The 18,155-nt window shown below is 44.4% G+C and overlaps 1 protein-coding gene across 1 annotated transcript in view; it reads left to right on the top strand.

The window, feature by feature from the left end:
- Positions 1-335: 335 nt before the first annotated feature.
- LOC308372556 (putative flavin-containing monoamine oxidase A) overlaps positions 336-18,155 on the top strand; it is a gene marked incomplete at both ends in the record, with an annotated part of 36,327 nt that continues 18,507 nt past the window's right edge. Inside the window, 7 exons of the mRNA XM_080847747.1 lie at positions 336-441; positions 529-616; positions 978-1,158; positions 2,418-2,532; positions 5,257-5,414; positions 8,877-8,966; positions 10,545-10,629. Of these exons, the coding sequence (XP_080703873.1) occupies positions 336-441; positions 529-616; positions 978-1,158; positions 2,418-2,532; positions 5,257-5,414; positions 8,877-8,966; positions 10,545-10,629 (823 nt within the window). The remainder of the gene's footprint in view (positions 442-528; positions 617-977; positions 1,159-2,417; positions 2,533-5,256; positions 5,415-8,876; positions 8,967-10,544; positions 10,630-18,155) is intronic.

Genomic DNA, 18,155 nt, shown 5'->3' with positions numbered 1-18,155 from the left:
GCCAACCTACCCAGGGATGTATTACCGAACGGGCCTACCGGGTTACACGTTTCATAATCCATAATCCGTCCGTGGACCTACCCTATTTCTCAAAAGCCCACCCATCTACACATTCCTAGCCTCGTCACCGTTCGTAGAATTCTACGGGGGTGACCTCAGTTTAGCTGAACTCTACCCCTAATCAAAAGTCCGACACGATAAGAAATTATCCAGGCTTGTTCGCTGTAGGCCTACTTAATAAGGATCGTTCCTCGGCCATTTCTTTGATTCTGTGTTTGACGCATAGCCTTCTTAACAACCATTATTTGAAGTATAGCAGTTCAACACAGCAGGATATGTATGACATTGTTATTGTCGGGGCTGGGCTATCTGGACTAAGTGCAGCCCATAACCTACTGAAGAGAGATGCAAAGTTAAAACTTTTGATTTTGGAAGGGAAAGGTTGGTTAATATATCTTATTTTCTTATCGATTGTATTTCACATTAAATAGGCTAGGCCTAATTTATACTTTTGTTTTCTGATCGTAGATCGAGTAGGAGGACGAACTCTTACTCAGGATGTAACGGCTGTCAGTGGAGTTGACCGCTGGGATTTAGGAGGGCAGTGGGTTGCAAGGTAGTTTACATATGTGGTAATAGCATGTTCTGTTACCAGTCGACTTGATATTACACGGAACAGGTTGTTACAATATGTCAGCCAGCAAGGCTTGTGGAAGCGTCTCATCGGAAACACTAAACAATGCAGGCTGAGCATAATCATCACAAATGCGGTTATGCAGGGAGAATAATGTAGCTTACCTACCAAGAAGTAGTCTATCAAAGCATTTTACTCTGAACGTGTCCATGGGGAGTCCTCTAAGGGCTGAAATATTTATAAATTGACTTGCGCTCTGACACAGTTTTAAGACAGCAATATCTCTTATGTTGTGTGAAAGGTTTGCACTCACTTTGATAGTCTCCAATGCTATTATTTCCAGTTCTCAGACACATGTAATGCAACTCATAGAGGAACTTGGATTGGAAGTAAGGCTGCAATACACCCAGGGCAAGAAGGTACATCATATGGGTGGTCCTAGGGCTAAGATCAGCCATTACACCTCCAGTACCCCATCATACTCCCCGCTGGTCATGCTAGACTTCGCGCAGTTCATTTGGAAGGTAGGTGTGCAGACTCCGTTAAATGTAAACACAACAGATCATTAAATGAAAAATGGGTGCAAAACGTTAGGCACTTTCAAGCCCCTCAGAAAAGTCCTAACTGTAGCAAGAAAGCAATTTCTCCTGAGAGTGGAAGTCAAAGGCGTTTCAGTGTTTTCTTTATATATAATGATTTAGTTGGGGGTTGAAAACTTGTGGTGTGTTCCACATGCTGGGGCTGAAGTGATTTTGTGGAATAGTTCTGTATAGAAAGAATTACCTGTATACTGCCCTTCAATGTTTAATGTGTAATTTTAAGGTATGAATGCAATTACACTGTGCGATGACATTCACATGTGCCAGTAGGTTTATGGGATAACACAATAATTGTAACCCAGTATAGATATTTGATGAGATGTTGCATAGTTTGACACAGAGAGAAGTAAATGGACGTGTAAAGTCTTTAGTGACCTCCAGTCCACTTTGCATTTAAGTTTTGTTGCAATATGGTTATTATCGGCTTGTTTATGGTAGCTAGCGGGCTACAGTGGTACCGGAGGTAGAGAAGTCGTTTAGTAATCAGAAGGTTGCTATCGGTTCCCTGTTGAAGCGTCCATGAGTAAGACACCGAACCTCTAATTGCTCCTGATGTGCAGCGTGCCATCAGTGTAAAACGTAAAATGTGTATCCTTGTAAGTCACTCTGGATAAAAGTGACTATATGTAAATGTAGTTCATAGAAGTTTCTGAGATGGATTATGGATGGATATTAAGTATTTTCAGCCTTAATTTATGTATAATAATTCACAAAATATTACGCCTCATTTTTATTAATCCTTTTGTAGTTTCCTTTTAACAGGAAAGCTTTCTTTTTCACTCACTCACTCACTTTCTCCCACCTCCCCTTTCTGCCTTTCTTTCCCTCTCCATCGTCTATTTTTACAAGTACATGCAGATGTGGTAGCCTGCCATGCATAGACTAAATCTGAAAGGTGTCTTATGTGTAGATCAGGGTCCACCTATGTGATGCATGGATACAACCTACATGCCCATATACCAGCAATTGCAGTCTCAGCTTCATAGTGAAAAAGGTTTTTTTAAAGTAATGCTTGACTAGCATGTTTTGGAGATGTCACATTGACAGGATATGATGTTAAATTGAAAGGATGTTATATTAGATTGACTGGCTGTGATTTGGGCGACAGGATGTGATGTCATTTTGCTAGGCTTTAATATCAGATTGATATGATATGATGTCAAAGTGACAGAATGTGATGTCAGATTGACAGGCTGTGTAAGTCGGTGTGTGTGGAGGAGCCGTGGCGGAGTCCTGATGCTGTGCGCTTGGACAGCATGACTTTCGCCTCCTACATCGAGCAGCAGGTGTGGACCAGAGGTATGGTAGAAAACACTTCCATGGAAGTTTATTTGATAATCCCTTCATGTGTCAGACAGGAGTAGTCTGCTGTAACCTCTCGCTGACAAATCTTCAAAGTCCTAGAAATGAATTTACATATTACATTATTTGCACCTTGTTACGGATGTGGCATAAAATGGACATTTGCATAGAATTGGCCGAATGATTCATGCCGTGAACAGAGTGCCTTCTGCATAACGCTGCATGCCATTAAACATTCCATGTCAGGAAGGAAGTCTGAAGAGCTGCTAGCTGGCAGGGTGGATATTCATAGACATTAGTCTTAGTGCTGGCTGTGCAGCCTCACGCGCGCGAAGAGCGGGCTCCATAACGGAAAATCACAGTGATTTGCCTCGGCAGAGATGTGGGTGATACTATAAAAAGCCATTCTGTGAATGGAAAGTTTAAGTGCAAAGGCATGAGTAAAGCACTTCTCTGCTTTAAAAGGATGGTGGCACAGGGTGAAGCATAGTTGCACTTTTGGCCTAATGGCCTACACTCACTCACCCCGCATGAAATAGGAAGCCCAATCACCTTCCACTCTGTCACCCCGTGTAGAACAGGAGTCCAAATGGCCATCCATTCAGTCACTCCACATGTAACAGGACACTCTGTTGGGTCCACATACTAAATGCAGTGACCATTGCTAGTAGCCTCTATTGTGAAAGACCATAGTAGCTTAAATAAATTCACTACACAGCAGTGCACCACACTACTAACCTGCACTCAACATTATAAGTTTACAGGGTAAATTACTTTTGATAAAAGTGTTTGCTGATTGCCTAATTGTGACTGTAATCTAATTGACAAAACATCTGAGTCCACATCCTGTTTTTCTCTCGTGTCACATGTCCTATAAAAAGGCAGTTTATTAACTATTGTATTATTATTATTGATTATTGTATTATTGCAACACATTATGGCATGAAGGCTCATGCAATTTTCTTTATCTTACTCCAGCTAGTGTGCACTTCATCCGCACCACAATCAAATGGTAGATACCCTTGCTGCTTGCTTCCCTTTTTTGAGTCAAAGTTTGATGGGTTTGTGTGAATTCGGGATGTCCTGGAAAAAAAGCATACATTTTTGGAGAAGCATTTGAAATGGATTTTTTATAGCAGTTGGCCTCAGAACAGAACATGAAAGGGCAGTGTGTTTTGTCTGAAAGTTTGTGGAGTCCACAACAAAACTACATCTATGTATGAGGCTGTTCACACCTGGTATTATCATGTGCCTTATATGAGCCGATCAAAGGTGGACACTGGACAGCGTAGGGGTGAATGCACTAAAGATTCATTAAGATGGGGGGGTGCGTTTCCCCCAAGCGTTGCTGAATAAATATCGAACTGATTTGACTGATCGGTTAAAGACTTTTTGATCTATAACTGTTTTTAACCGGCCATTTTTTGCCTGTAATTTTTTTTATCCCGGGGCCTGAAATAAGGAGCACTATGATACTGTAGTTAATAATAGTGACTATGACAACACTCTCTCCATGGGTACTATGGTGGATGATCAATGAAATGCAGTCCTGATCACTTAGACCACATTCGGAGGTGGACTGGGACGCAAATGGCCACACTCTTTTAGTATAGCTTAGAACATTATAGTTGCAGTATTTTGCAGACACTTTTGTCCAAAGCGTCTTACAAAATATGAAGGCATAAACATTTAAGGTAAAAACCATGAATTATTATTATTATTATTATTATAAATAATAATAATCAAATCTATCATTATAATTATAAAGTATGCCACAAACAAATTAACTAATTAGAGACAGGTGAAGTGCAAAGTGACTAACGCTGAGTCATGGTGGTTAAATAGGTTGGTGCTGATCCAGTGGCTGTCCTATAGGCGAGAGTGAGCGATTCAAATTTAATTCTAGCAGCTACAGGGAGCCAGTGAAGGTTGACCATCAGAGGAATTAAATGTGACCTGTTTGGCCCATCAAAGACTGAACACGCCGGTCTTACTACTCATGCATGCATGCCCATTCAAATTTGAATGCAATATTCTAGTTTATAATCAACCAGGGCCTGCACAAGAAGTTGTATAGCATATTATATGCGATAGGGTTTGAGCTTCCAAATACTATAGAGTGAACCGACAAGACCTTGAGACCAAAGCTACATGCTCAGACAAAATGTATTTGGTCATCGATTATAACACCCAAGTGTCGTGTAGTTTTAGTTGGGGTCAATGTAGATCAACCAAGCTGGATGTTAATATATTATTGGATAGCCGGATTGGCAGGGAATACCAGGAGTTAAGCTGAAGGTCTCAATTCCTCACCCAAACTGAAAAATCGCTGAGATTTGAGCTGATATTGTGGAGTCATCAGAGGGGAAGGAAGAGTAGAGTTGAATGTCATTCTCATAACATTGATAGGAGCTTGATAAGTTGATAAGTTGAACATTGATAAGTACCCATCCCTGAGGTACACTAGTGGAGAAGTGGTGAGATTTTGACACATGTCCCTGCCAGGACACACTGAATGAATGTCAAGTGAGGTTTGATTCAAACCAACTGTGTGCTTTCCCTGAATTTCCCTTTTCAGACAGCTAAGAGAGGAAGATGTTGTTTGTGTTTTTTTTGTCTGTGTGCACGTGTGTGTGTGTGTGTGTGTGTGTGTGTGTGTGTGTGTGTGTGTGTGTGTGTGTGTGTGTGTGTGTGTGTGTGTGTGTTTGTGTGTGTGTGCAGAGCTGAAGGAGGAGATGGGTGTGGCTAGCCGTGCTGTGTTTGGGGTGGAGCCGACTCAGATGAGCTTCCTGTACCTCCTGATGTACTCGGCCGCTGCTGGGGGGATCCTCCAGCTGCTGGAGACCAGTCCCGGGGGCGCACAGGAGTTTACAGTAAAGGTGAGGTCCCCATCTCCCCCAGACCCACTCCCACCATTACTGCACACTGATAGAGGGAGAGGGAGAAGGAGAAGGAGAGAGAGAGAGAGAGAGAGGTAAAGAAAGAAAGAGAGAGAAGGAGAGGGAGAGGGCGAGAGGTATAGAGAGAGAGACAGAGAGAGAGACAGAAACAGAAACTCAGACAAAAACTCACAGAAAAAGAGCGAAAGAGATGAATAGCAGGAAACAGAGAGAGATTCCGATTTACACAGAACAGAAAGATATATAGAATGATGGGATGATAGGAGAGAGATAGAGAAGGAGCGATTCAGAAATATACAGAAAAAAGATGCTTAGATTGATAGGATGATAGGAGAGAGAGAAAGAGAGGGATGGAGCATGAGATTAATTGAGGTCTCTGTCACAGTGATGGATAAGGAGCTACCTTACAGTAGCTGCTGATGACTCAAGTTAGACAATATCAGCACACCTGATCTTACAGAAGAGGGAGGAGCAGCAGGCCTGGGTTAGAGAGGAGCAGGATGAGGAGCAGCTCTGAGAGAGGAGCAGGATGAGAAGCAGCTGTGAGTCAGAGAGGAGCAGGAGGAGGAGGAGCTCTAAAGGCCGAATTAGACTTCTCCGTACAACACGATTTTGGGCACATAGGAACGCCTTCAGGTAGCTGGAAGGCCTTCTCAGGTAGCTGAAACGCCCTCTCCGTGCTCTCCAGAGCCCTCGGACAGCTCTCCATGTCCCCGCAAAAATTTCTGTCGGTCCGTTCATGGCGACGGATACTACTTGGCCGTGATTGGCCTGCTACGACATCATTTCCATACGACATCATTTCTGGACCTCGCGTTTCCTGTTTCATTCCCTTTACATCCATACAAACAACAGCCACTGTCAAAGGCGCAGATCCTTTCCTTGAAAACAATTCCCTATATATCACAATACCGCCATATTCAAAACCCACCTGCCTTTATTAAACTCCGGCATCAACAGATAGCCTACTACATGCACTCGCTCACACAAACAAGCCCCGTTAAAAGAACAACCGTGCACGAGAGGGAGATAGGCATATTGAAATTAAATTATTCACATTGTAAGAACGGAATGAAATAGCCTACACATTACACATGATAGGCATCTGCAATGCCCAAATAAAACTCACATTGTATGCTACACCAGAAGAGGCACAACAAAAGGGTCTTACCATTGAAGATATTTGTTTTTTCTTGTAAACTTGAAGTCCATGTATACAACGTAAGTATGGGATTTTTCAATATGTTGCGATAATTTTTCGAAATCTCCATTAAAAACCCCTCGTTAGGCATGTCGTCCATTCATATCGATGTGAATCAATCAATACTCATACAACTTTACCTGGGATGTGTTTTCCTTTCATTTCACAACTTATTTATTGTATAATTCACGATAGCAGTTGCTCCTTCGTAAACATTAGGCTACACATCGTATCGTCTCGTCACATGATCAAATAGAGATTTGACATTGATTGGACAACAACACAAAAATTACCCAGAAATCATCATTGAAAATCTGTATATATACGACGAAAATACCGAAGAAAATAAGAACGTATTCATTTAATTGAATCGTTTTTTAAAAGTTTCTATAGTGTAAGATAAGCATATAATTTTGTTGTAGATTCCTACTGTTTCTCCCACAAAAAATACCATGATAGAGATAAGTTTGCCCTTTCAGGTGTATATATAACATTAGACAAAGTCCGGTTGTTATGCGACACCTGCTGCATTTGAGCAGTGTCAGTGGTAAGTAAGCGACACTTGGTGGAGAGGCAAGGCCAACTAATGAGATCCATTGTCATGAATTAGCTTATCTTCGGCAGGTAAATCGCTACTTCGACTGCTGTTGTGGCAGTGAATTGTTTTCAGCACCCAAGGCAGTTGGAGCACCATTATGGGACACAAATGCTAACTACTACGTACTATCCGGCCGCCCGCCCACCGCCCGACTATCCGACATGACCGTTTGAGTACCCTAATGGCACCTTTAGAGAGGAGCAGGAGCAGCTGTGAGTCAGAGAGGAACAGGAGGAGGAGCAGGATGAAAAGCAGCTGTGAGTCAGAGAGGAACAGGAGGAGCAGCTCTGAGAGAGGAGCAGGAGCAGCTGTGAATCAGAGAGGAGCAGGAGGAGGAGCAGCTCTTAGAGAGGAGCAGGAGCAGCTGTGAATCAGAGAGGAGCAGGAGGAGGAGCAGCTCTGAGAGAGGAGCAGCTCTGAGAGAGTAGCAGGAGGAGGAGCAGCTGTGAATCAGAGAGGAGCAGGAGGAGGAGCTGTGAGTCAGAGAGGAGCTGGAGGAGCAACTGTGAGAGAGGAGCAGGGGGAGGAGCAGTTGGAGAAGATGTGAGTGAGAGGGGAGCAGGTGGAGAAGCTGTGAGTGAGAGAGGAGCAGGAGGAGGAGCAGCTCTGAGAGAGGAGCAGGAGGAGGAGCAGCTGTGAGTCAGAGAGGAGCAGGAGGAGGAGCTGTGAGTCAGAGAGGAGCTGGAGGAGGAGCAACTGTGAGAGAGGAGCAGGGGGAGGAGCAGCTGTGAGTCAGAGAGGAGCAGGAGGAGGAGCAGCTGTGAGTCAGAGAGGAGCAGGAGGAGAAACTCTTAGAGAGTAGCAGGAGGAGGAGAAACTCTGAGAGAGGTGCAGGAGGAGGAAGAGTTGTGAGTCAGAGAGGAGCGGGAGCAGCAGCAGCGCTCGTTGTCCTCTGTCTCCGGTTGCCGAAACACAGAATGCACATGTTCATGTCTGACTGGCTTCCTCTGCATTTGGCTGTGAAATAGCTGAGATGAAGAGCAACTTGACAGGTTTTAACAGGAGCGCTCGGGCGTGCTGCTCCTGTGAACAAACATGCTGACGATTCGAGACAAAACAAGAGCTAGATATTAAACTCACAAACACCTATATTTCCTCTTTGCCCCCTCCCCCCTCTGTCTCTTTCAATTCAATTCAAGTTAATTCAAATAAGGCTTCTTTCAAAGCGGCGTTGCCAAAACGAACATATTTTAAACACAACAAAGCAATGTCTTAGATACAATATCTGTTTAAAATGATAAGAATACTTATAAGAATACGATTACAAAAATCTCTCAGACAAGCAGAGATATCTGTATGCATCTCTCTTTCTTTCTCTCTCTACCTCTCTCTCTCTCACACACACACACAACACACACACACACACACACACACACACACACACACACACACACACACACACACACACACACACACATATCTGTATGTATCTCTCTCTCTCTCTCTTTTACACACACACACACACACACACACACACACACACACACACACACACACACACACACACAGATTTCTGCATACATCTCTCTCTCTCTCTCTCCCCCTCACATACATACACATGTACATAGATGCATACACATGTACAATATGTATGTACGTGTGTGTGTGTGTGTGTGTTTGACACTTCCGTCCTTCTCCTCAGGGGGGCACCCAGCAGCTGTCAGAGCGTTTGGCGGAGCGGGTCGGTATTGAGCGGGTGCAGCTCAGCTCGCCCGTGACCGCCATATGCCAGGTAAAGGCTCAATCTAAGCAGAAGTGGTGTGGTGAAGCGATTAGGATCTCTCTCTCTCTCTTCCTCGCTCCGACACACACACACACACACACACACACACACACACACACAATCTCTCTTTTCCATCCCCCCTGTTTATTTCTTCCTCTCTCTGTGATTGTCCCCATCTTTTCCTTTCTTTCAACTCCCTCTCTCCTCATTCTTACTCTCTCTCTCTCTCTCTCTCTCTCTCTCTCTCTCTCTCTCTCTCTCTCTGTCACCACCCCTCCACCTGCCTCTTCTCTCATTCTTTCTGTCTCTTCCCCCGTCTCTCTGTGTCTTTATGCTGGTCGAAGTTATTCTTGTCTCCTGTTGAAGGTAATTATCAGGAGAGAACACAGGCCTTGTTGAGCAGGTGTGCAGTGTTTGAACAGGGAAGAGTCTCCAGCAAACAAACTGCCATCGCATATCCACCGAAGCCCTGGCACCCGGGATTCTCTCTGTCTTTGTGGGATTAATAATCTCTGTGTAGGTTTGACAAAATATGACAGGATGCGGAGGAGAGTTCAAACAAAATACTGTTTATTTACAAAAAGCAAAGCCGTTGACATAGACTAACAATGGAGTATAATGTTGTCTTTGAGTGAGGTGAGTGTGTGTTTGTGTAATTGACAAGTGTAAAGCGTGTCAAATATGCTGCACACAGAGCTCAAAGACAACACGCAGAAGGGAAGTGAATAATCAGCTGTAGAGTCATTGACAATGTTAGAATGTGTGTGTGTGTGTGTCTGTGAGTGTGTATGTGTGGGTGTGTGTGTGTGTGTGTGTGTGTGTGTGTGTGTGTGTGTGTGTGTGTGTGTGTGTGCTTATTTAAACTCTCCCTACATAACAATTACAAATATGACACAGCTGTTTTATCATTATCTTTTATATTTCAAGTATTGCCTTTGGTGACTGTTCTTCAAAGTAAAATTATTGTAGAGTGTGTGTGTGTGTGCGTGCATGCATGTGTGTGTGTGTTTGTCTGAGTATGTGTTTGCTTTTATACTTTAGCCCTTCCATCAAAAATGCCCCCCCCCTCCTCCACGCCTTTATTCGCCTTGGGGTACATCCATTAGTGTCAACATAACTCCCCAACTAGAGTAGATCCAGGCCCCAGGGGGTTGTCCACCAGCCCTCCCCACCCTACACAGCCCTCCTATGAGAAGCACGGCGGGAGCCTCCTGGGCATATGTTTCAGAAATAGCCCCCTGAGAAGAGCCGTCCTAGAGCTGAATATCAACGCCAGGCCTTCCTCTCAAAGACAGCCGCTGCAGAGGAGTTATTTAAATGTTTTGTTTGCAGGTTCAATGTATTTGTGAAACATTTAAATTATCTTTTATCTCCAAAGTGTGTTTTAGAGTGTGTGTGTGTGTGCGTGTTAGTTGAGTTGCAAGCTGTTATGAGTGTGATTTCAAAATGTGTGTTTGTGTGTGCGCGCAAGCGCGCGCGTGTGTGTGTGTGTGTGTGTGTGTGTGTGTGTGTGTTTGTGTGAGAATGTAAATATGTGTCTGTCCAAATAACTGTTTAAATAATACTGTATATTTGTATTTCACACAGGGAGATGACAGTGTGGAAGTGAGGACACTGTCTGAGTCGTTCTCCTGCAAGGTGGTCATCAACACCTGCCCCCCTCATATGGCAGGTCAGAGTGTGTGTTTGTCATATCTGTCTGTGTGTGTGTGTGTGTTTGTGTGTGTGTGTGTGGGTGTGTGTGTGTGTGTGTGTGTTTGTCATATCTGTGTGTGTGTGTGTTTGTCATATCTGTATGTGTGTATTGCTTGTCTTCTGTGACACCATTCTATGACCACATAGACACTGTTCTCTCTGTTGGTTGGTGTGACCTGACTGCTCTACCTAATGAGTTGTCAATGCCACTGCTCTTGCTGATGGTTGGTTGCTCTGACTGCTCTGTGTGTTGATTTGATGCTCTGACTGTTCTGCCTCCTGATTGGATGCTACAGCTGCTAGACATTGTCACTGATCACAGACTAATTGGATCTTTAACCCCTGAGTAGGCTTCTGCTTGGCTGAAAGAGCTGCAGCAATGTGTGTGTGTGTGTGTGTGTGTGTATGTCTGTGTGTGTGTGTGTTTATATGGTGTGTACATGTGTGTGTGTGCGTGCGTGTGTGTGTGTGTCTATGTGCGTGTGTGTGTGTGTGTGTGATTTCCTGTGTGTGTGTGTGTGTGTGTTTATATGCTGTGTATATGTGTGTGTGTGTCCATGCGTGTGTATGTATGTTTGCGTGTGTGTGTCCCCTTGCTCTGGGCCCTGAGCCTTGGCCAGCCAATTTTTAATTAGACTGGGAACAGTGCTGAATTATGCAGCACCTTCATGCAAGGCCCCTTGCCATCAACGCACTGATATTTTGGAGTGTGTGTGTGTGTGTGTGTGTGTGTGTGTGTATGTGTGTGAGTGTGTGTGTGTACAGTGTGTGTGTGTGTGTGTGTGTTTGTGTGTGTGTGTGTGTATAAAGCATTGTCTTTGGAGTAGACTGTCATGTAGTGGTGCGGTGATTTAGACGTCTTCCATACACAGCCAGGGATGACTAATGAAACCATGAAGAGATTGTCATGAAGAGACAAGAGTTTGTATTGTGTGTGTGTGTGTGTGTGTGCGTGTGTCTGTGTGTGTCTGTGTGTGTGTGTGTGTGTGCGTGTGTGTGTGTGTGTGTTTGTGTGTGTGTGTGTGTGTGCGCAAACGTTTCTGTAATAATAATGGACTCAGGCAGACATGCTCAAATTCATTTTTGGAATATGACAACCTTCGGAATTCAGTGCCTGTTGATGCAGTTGGCCGACTTCTCGTCCATTTTAACAAACATCAACACAAACACAAACAACAGGCAACACCCTCCCATCCATTTTGACACGTTTCCAGACATCAACACAAATAACAGAAAACACACCTTCAATCAACCTCATATCCTCGTCAACACAGAACACACACTCAAACTTAAACACAAAGAACAGAAAACACACCTTCAATCACCCTCACATCCTCGTCAACACACACTCAAACTTAAACACAAATAACAGAAAACACACATGTACAAACACACTCACGTCCACGCCAGCACACACTCTTGATTAGACATGCAAGCACACCCATTCTCACACATGTACAGACACAGATATATTAATGCATTCAACTACACATTACAAAGACAAATGTATTTCATCAAAGGCACACACATACTCATTTCCTCCTAGAGGACATTACGGTCACTCTCCGGAAACACACACACACACACACACGCTCTCAGAGAGCGAGCCTGGTTGTCTAGAAAAGGATTTCATGTTTGGTGAGTTCTTGCATCAGTCGTGGCTTTTCGGGGTAGCGCTAGATTTCTCTGGCATGGTCCCATCTATCTTTTATAATGAGCCCAGACTGTGGTTGGCCTCCTGCTTCCCCCCCTGATTTATGGGCTGCTGGGCCCGGCTGCATCTAGGCTTGCTCTGCTGCCAGCTTGCCTTGCAGGAATATGAAAGCAGCAGGGCACTGGCACTGTGAACGACGGCCTCAGATTCATCTTTTACACACTCACTCTCTCTCTCTCACACACACACTCTCTCTCTCTGTCACACACACACAAACTCTCTCCCTCTCTCACACACACACACACTCTCTCTCTCTCACACACACACACTCTCTCTCTCACACACACACACACACACATGCTCCCTTTCACTCTCTCACACACACTCACTCTCTTTCTGTCTCTCACACACACTCGTTGTGTCTGTCTGTTTGTCTGTGTGTGTGTGGTGTGTGTGTGTGTGAGTGGGTGAGTGTGTGAGTTGACTCTTTTTTAATCTCTTGCTCCATCCAAAACAGCAAGAAACCTCGGGGTCATTATTGATGACCAACTAACCCTCTGTCTCTAGGTCATGCCGCTTTGCGCTATACAACATCCGCAAAATCAGGCCGTACCTAACCCAGTATGCCACCCAGCTGCTGGTGCAAACCTTGGTTAGTTCCCGCCTTGACTACTGCAACGCCCTCCTAACGGGCCTGCCGGCTTGCATGGTGAACCCACTACAGATGATCCAGAACGCGCATCTGGTGTTCAACCAACCAAAGAGGGCACATGTCACCCCGCTACTCATTGAGCTCCACTGGCTGCCTGTAGCTGCTCGCATTAAGTTCAAGTCACTTATGCTTGCCTACAGAGTGCTTGCTGGTTCTGCTCCCACCTACCTAAATGCTCTTTTAAGGGCAAATGTTACAACCAGGACGCTGCGCTCATCCAGTGAACGTCGTCTGGCCTGCCGCCTCTGCAAGCAAAGACAATCCAGACTATTCTCAGTTGTAGTTCCACCAGAGCAGGGGCGTCCCTCTCTACCTTCAAGAAGCTCTTGGAGACCCAACTCTTCAGAGAGCACCTCCCTTCCTAACTGGCTTTTTGGCTTAACTTGCACTTAAGCAGTGACAGTCCCGCACTTCTTTTCTTTCTATATCGTTTTCTATTTCTTGAAAACAAAAAAGCAGTATTTATTGTTACACCAGGTTTTATTGCTCTTAGCTTGACTGTTCTTTCCCTTGCACATCGCTTTGGAAAAAAGCGCCTGCTAAATGACTAAATGTAAATGTAAATGTGTGTGTTTGAGTGAGTGAGTGAGTGGTATTGCCTTACCCCCCCTAGTACTGCCCCTTCCTGTCTGCTGTGGTGAGTTGGTGATCCCTGTGATGGGCATCCTGACACAGACGTCACTCTCAGTTTAGCTTCTGGGCCAGTTTATGCAGCTACCACATTAGCATCCCTCAACTGTTCATACAGCCAGGGCATAAGCATTCATCCGCTGAGGGGGTGGCGTGAAGCCATGCTCCCTGGAAGGGAAAGAGTCGGAGATGAGGTGAGACAAGATGAGGGGCCTGTGGATAGAAATGAGGTTTACAGCATGTCTGTCATCTGTAGTTCTCTCCCCTCCAGCTCAGGCGGGAGGCCTCGGGGAGTACTCAGCGAGGTGTCACAGAAGTCTCAGGGTTTTAGTGACGCTCACAGCTACGTTTACCCTGAGTAGGGGAGCCGAGTGTCCTGCACGTCACTGTTTACTAGGCAACTGGTGTAACATAGGTGCTAGAAGGGCAGAGGGGATAGAGAGGCGTTGGCAACACATGACAGCTGGGGCCTAACTGAGATTTGTGTGTGTGTGTTTGTATGTGTGTGTGTGTGTGCAGGTGTTCAGGTGTGTGTTAGTGTGTGTGTGTGTGTGTGTGTGTGTGTGTGTGTGTGTGTGTGTGCGTGCGTGCGTGTACGTGTGTGTGTAGTTGTGTGTGAGTGTGTGGGCGTGCATGTGTGTCTGGTAACAGATAACAGAACACAATTGTACCAGATCAGTGCCAGACACACTCCAATCAGCTGCTGTCTCAGTGTGTGCGTGTGTGTTTTTCAGGAATGTCCGGTGAATCACTTTGTGGGTGTGTGTGTGTTTGTGTGTGTGTGTGTGTGTGTGTGTGTGTGTGTGTGTGTGTGTCTGTGTGTGTGTGAGTGTGTGTGTGTAAAAATAAGAAAGTGACTGAGGAGAGGTTGACAGTGAGAGTGCTCTCAATGAGGGATGTTTTCTGACGCTCCTTCTCTGTCTCTGACAAAGAAATGCAATCATGTTCTTGGTCATGGTCTGCAATCATTCTCCACACACACACACACACACACACACACATAGGTATACCTCCACACACACATAGGTATACCAACACACACACACATACAGAAATCCATTTATACAGACAATCATACTGTATAAATGGGCACTCACAAACTCATATGCACATGCGTGTACTGTATGCACGCACACACACACACGTGTGACATATGATTCGTTTTTTTAACCTAATAGGCCATTTGTAATAAATTATAAATGACATTGACTTAATTTGCAGTAATCACCCTTGGCAGTATACAAAAGCTATAATAAATCTGTCTGCCGCTTGACAACAGAACATTTGAAGTAAATTATAGTCCTTTGTTATTTCCCATTTCCTGAAAGTCCTCATGGTCTGAACAGCAGCAGCAAGATGTCTAGTACGTGCCCTGGGAGACCAAGTGTCATGCCGCATTTTGACCCAAGTTCTTAGAAAGGATGCCACCTGTCTCTCAGCAGACTTGTGGGGTGTCATGCCACATTCTGACCCCTGTTGTTAAGGTCGGATTTTACTTCTCCGTACAGCACGATTTTGGGCACATAGGAACGCCTTCAGGTAGCTGGAACGCCTTCTCAGGTAGCTGAAACGCCCTCTCCGTGCTCTCCAGAGCCCTCGGACAGCTCTCCATGTCCCCGCTAAAATTTCTGTCGGCCCGTTCATGGCGACGGATACTACTTGGCTGTGATTGGCCGACTACATGCACTCGCTCACACAAAGCCCCGTTAAAAGTACAACCGCGCACGAAAGGGAGATAAGCATATTGAAATAAAATTATTCACATTGCAAGAACGGAATGAAATAGCTTACCCATTACACATGATAGGCATCTGCAATGCCCAAATAAAACTCACATTGTATGCTACACCAGAAGAGGCACAACAAAAGGGTCTTACCATTGAAGATATTTGTTTTTTCTTGTAAACTTGAAGTCCAAGTATACAACGTAAGCACAGGATTTTTCAATATGTTGCAATCATTTTTCGAAATCTCCACTAAAACCCACTTGTTAGGCATGTCATCCATTCATATCGATGTGAATCAATCAATACTCATACAACTTTAACTGTGATGTGTTTTCCTTTCATTTCACAACTTACAGTATGTATTGTATAATTCACGATAGCAGTTGCCCCTTCGTAAACATTAGGCTACGCATCGTATCGTCTCGTCACATGATCAAATAGAGATTTGACATTGATTGGACAACAACACAAAAATTACCCAGAAATCATCATTGAAAATCTGAATATGACAAAAATACCGGAGAAAATAAGAACGTTTTCATTTAATTGAATCGTTTTTTAATAGTTTCTATAGTGTAAGATAAGCATATCATTTTGTTGTCGATTGCTACTGTTTCTCCCACAAAAAAAACCCACCATGATAGAGATAAGTTTGCCCTTTCAGGTGTATATAACACATTAGACAAAGTCATATTGGTATGTGTCTGCTGTCACCTGCTGCATTCGAGTCGTGACAGCTGTAAATAAGGAACAGTTATGGTGGAGAAGCAAGGCCAACTATCGATATCCATCGTTATGAAATAGCTTATCTTCGGCAGGTATACCGCTTGTCCACCTGCTGTTTGTGGCAGTGAATTGTTTTGAGCACCCGCGGCCATTGGAGCACCATAACCGGGACACAAATGCTAACTACTACGTACTATCCGCCCACAGCCCGACTGTCCGACGCGACCGTTTGAGTAGCTTAATGGCACCTTTAGAAAGGATGCCTCTGGTCTCTCAACAGAAGTGGTTCCTGTACTGAGAGGAGGCACTACTGGTCTCTTAGCGGATGTGTGGGGTGTTAAAAAAAGGCCCCATGTTGTGTCTGTCACCTCTACTTCTCCGTGGTCAGAGCTGAGGGAGCCATGTGTGTGTGTGTGTGTGTGTGTGTGTGTGTCTGTGTGTGTGTCTGTGTGTGTGTCTGTGTGTGTGTGTGTGTATGAGCTGAAGGGGGTTTGAATATAACTATGGATCCGCTACTCTCAAGGCTTTTAAGAGAATCTGCTGGTGTTAAATAGTGGAGAAATATCTCCTTTTTTTTTCTTTCAGTCTGGAAATTTAATGGAGAGGTAGTCTCAGGGGCATCAAATCCAATTTGCCAGAGTGCCGGTCGATTAGAAAGTAATGCCAATCGATAGATGGGTTTACCAAAGTGGTGAATGTTATCTCCCTGCTCATGCTAACTCCTTCCTCTGTCTCTGGCTCTTTCTTACTCGTCTATCCTGGTCAGGATGTTTAATACCGAACTGTCTTTTCTTCTATTCTCCCCTAATGATCATCTCTAAGTAAGATCTGCCTGGGCGCTTACTAGTTTCCGAACGCATACACTCTCAGTACACACACATCCCTCACAGACACATATCCAACACACACACATGCAGCTCACACATATCCAGCTACACGCACATGTCAAGAAAACACACATTCCCCACAAACACATATCCTGCGCACACACATTTATCATACACATATTTAGAACACATATATCCCAGACACAGGCATATCCAACACACACAAAGCCCAGACACACACGTGTCTATCACACACTTCCAACATACATGTCTCAACACACACCCTATTCTAGCACACGCATGTATCCATCAGTGACACACACACACACACACACACACACACACACACACACACACACACACACACACACACACAAACACAAACACACACACTTACACACACACACACACACACACACACACACACACACACACACACAAACACAAACACACACACTTACACACACACACTCACACACACATACACACTAGCACACACACACACACACACTAGCACATGCATATAGCACATGCATATCCACCTTACACACATCATCACATACATACACATATCCTGCACAGACACAGTCAGCACACACCTGATTGACTGAGTGACTGACAGGTGGAAGGCAGTGAAAATGAAAAAGCAATCGCCTTGGAATGTATTTTCACAACCATTTAGACACAGAATGCGTGCAGAAAGTGGTAATATGTTATTGTAAAGCGGAGAGGCGTTCTAGTCGGATAATTACATTTTTAACACATTGTCGTGCATACTGTCTACAAATGCATATTAGGTGAATTACATTTGAATGATCATTTTGACACCATCGTTTCCTAATCAAATTAAACACATTAATCTGGTTAATGAGACAGCCATTTTAATTTTGCATATCACATGTTCATGTTGATTCGCTGACGTGCTTCCATAGAAACCAGCCTGACTGAGTTTGGCTCAGAAATCCACTGAGAGATGCATGGTGGGTACTTCCATAACAGAGCATCTCTTTGCTCTCCACAGTAACAGAAATAACAGTAAAGTCTCTGCTGAGTCTTATTAGCCAGGAGGACCTCCATTTCTCTCCTGTAAGGGTAGAGGGAGAGTAATTTATCAGGCCAGGGCTAGAGGACATATGCTCACACATATAACCAACCCCTGTGTGCTTTTCCAAAACAATGGGACTTCTGCTATAGAGGTCAAGTGTTAAATGACTGGTTCTGTATGTG

The sequence above is a fragment of the Sprattus sprattus genome, assembly GCF_963457725.1.
Source record: "Sprattus sprattus genome assembly, chromosome: 11".
NCBI lineage: Eukaryota > Metazoa > Chordata > Actinopteri > Clupeiformes > Clupeidae > Sprattus > Sprattus sprattus.
The sequence above is the reverse complement of the archived record's forward strand: the minus strand, read 5'-3'. Positions and strand labels throughout refer to the sequence as shown.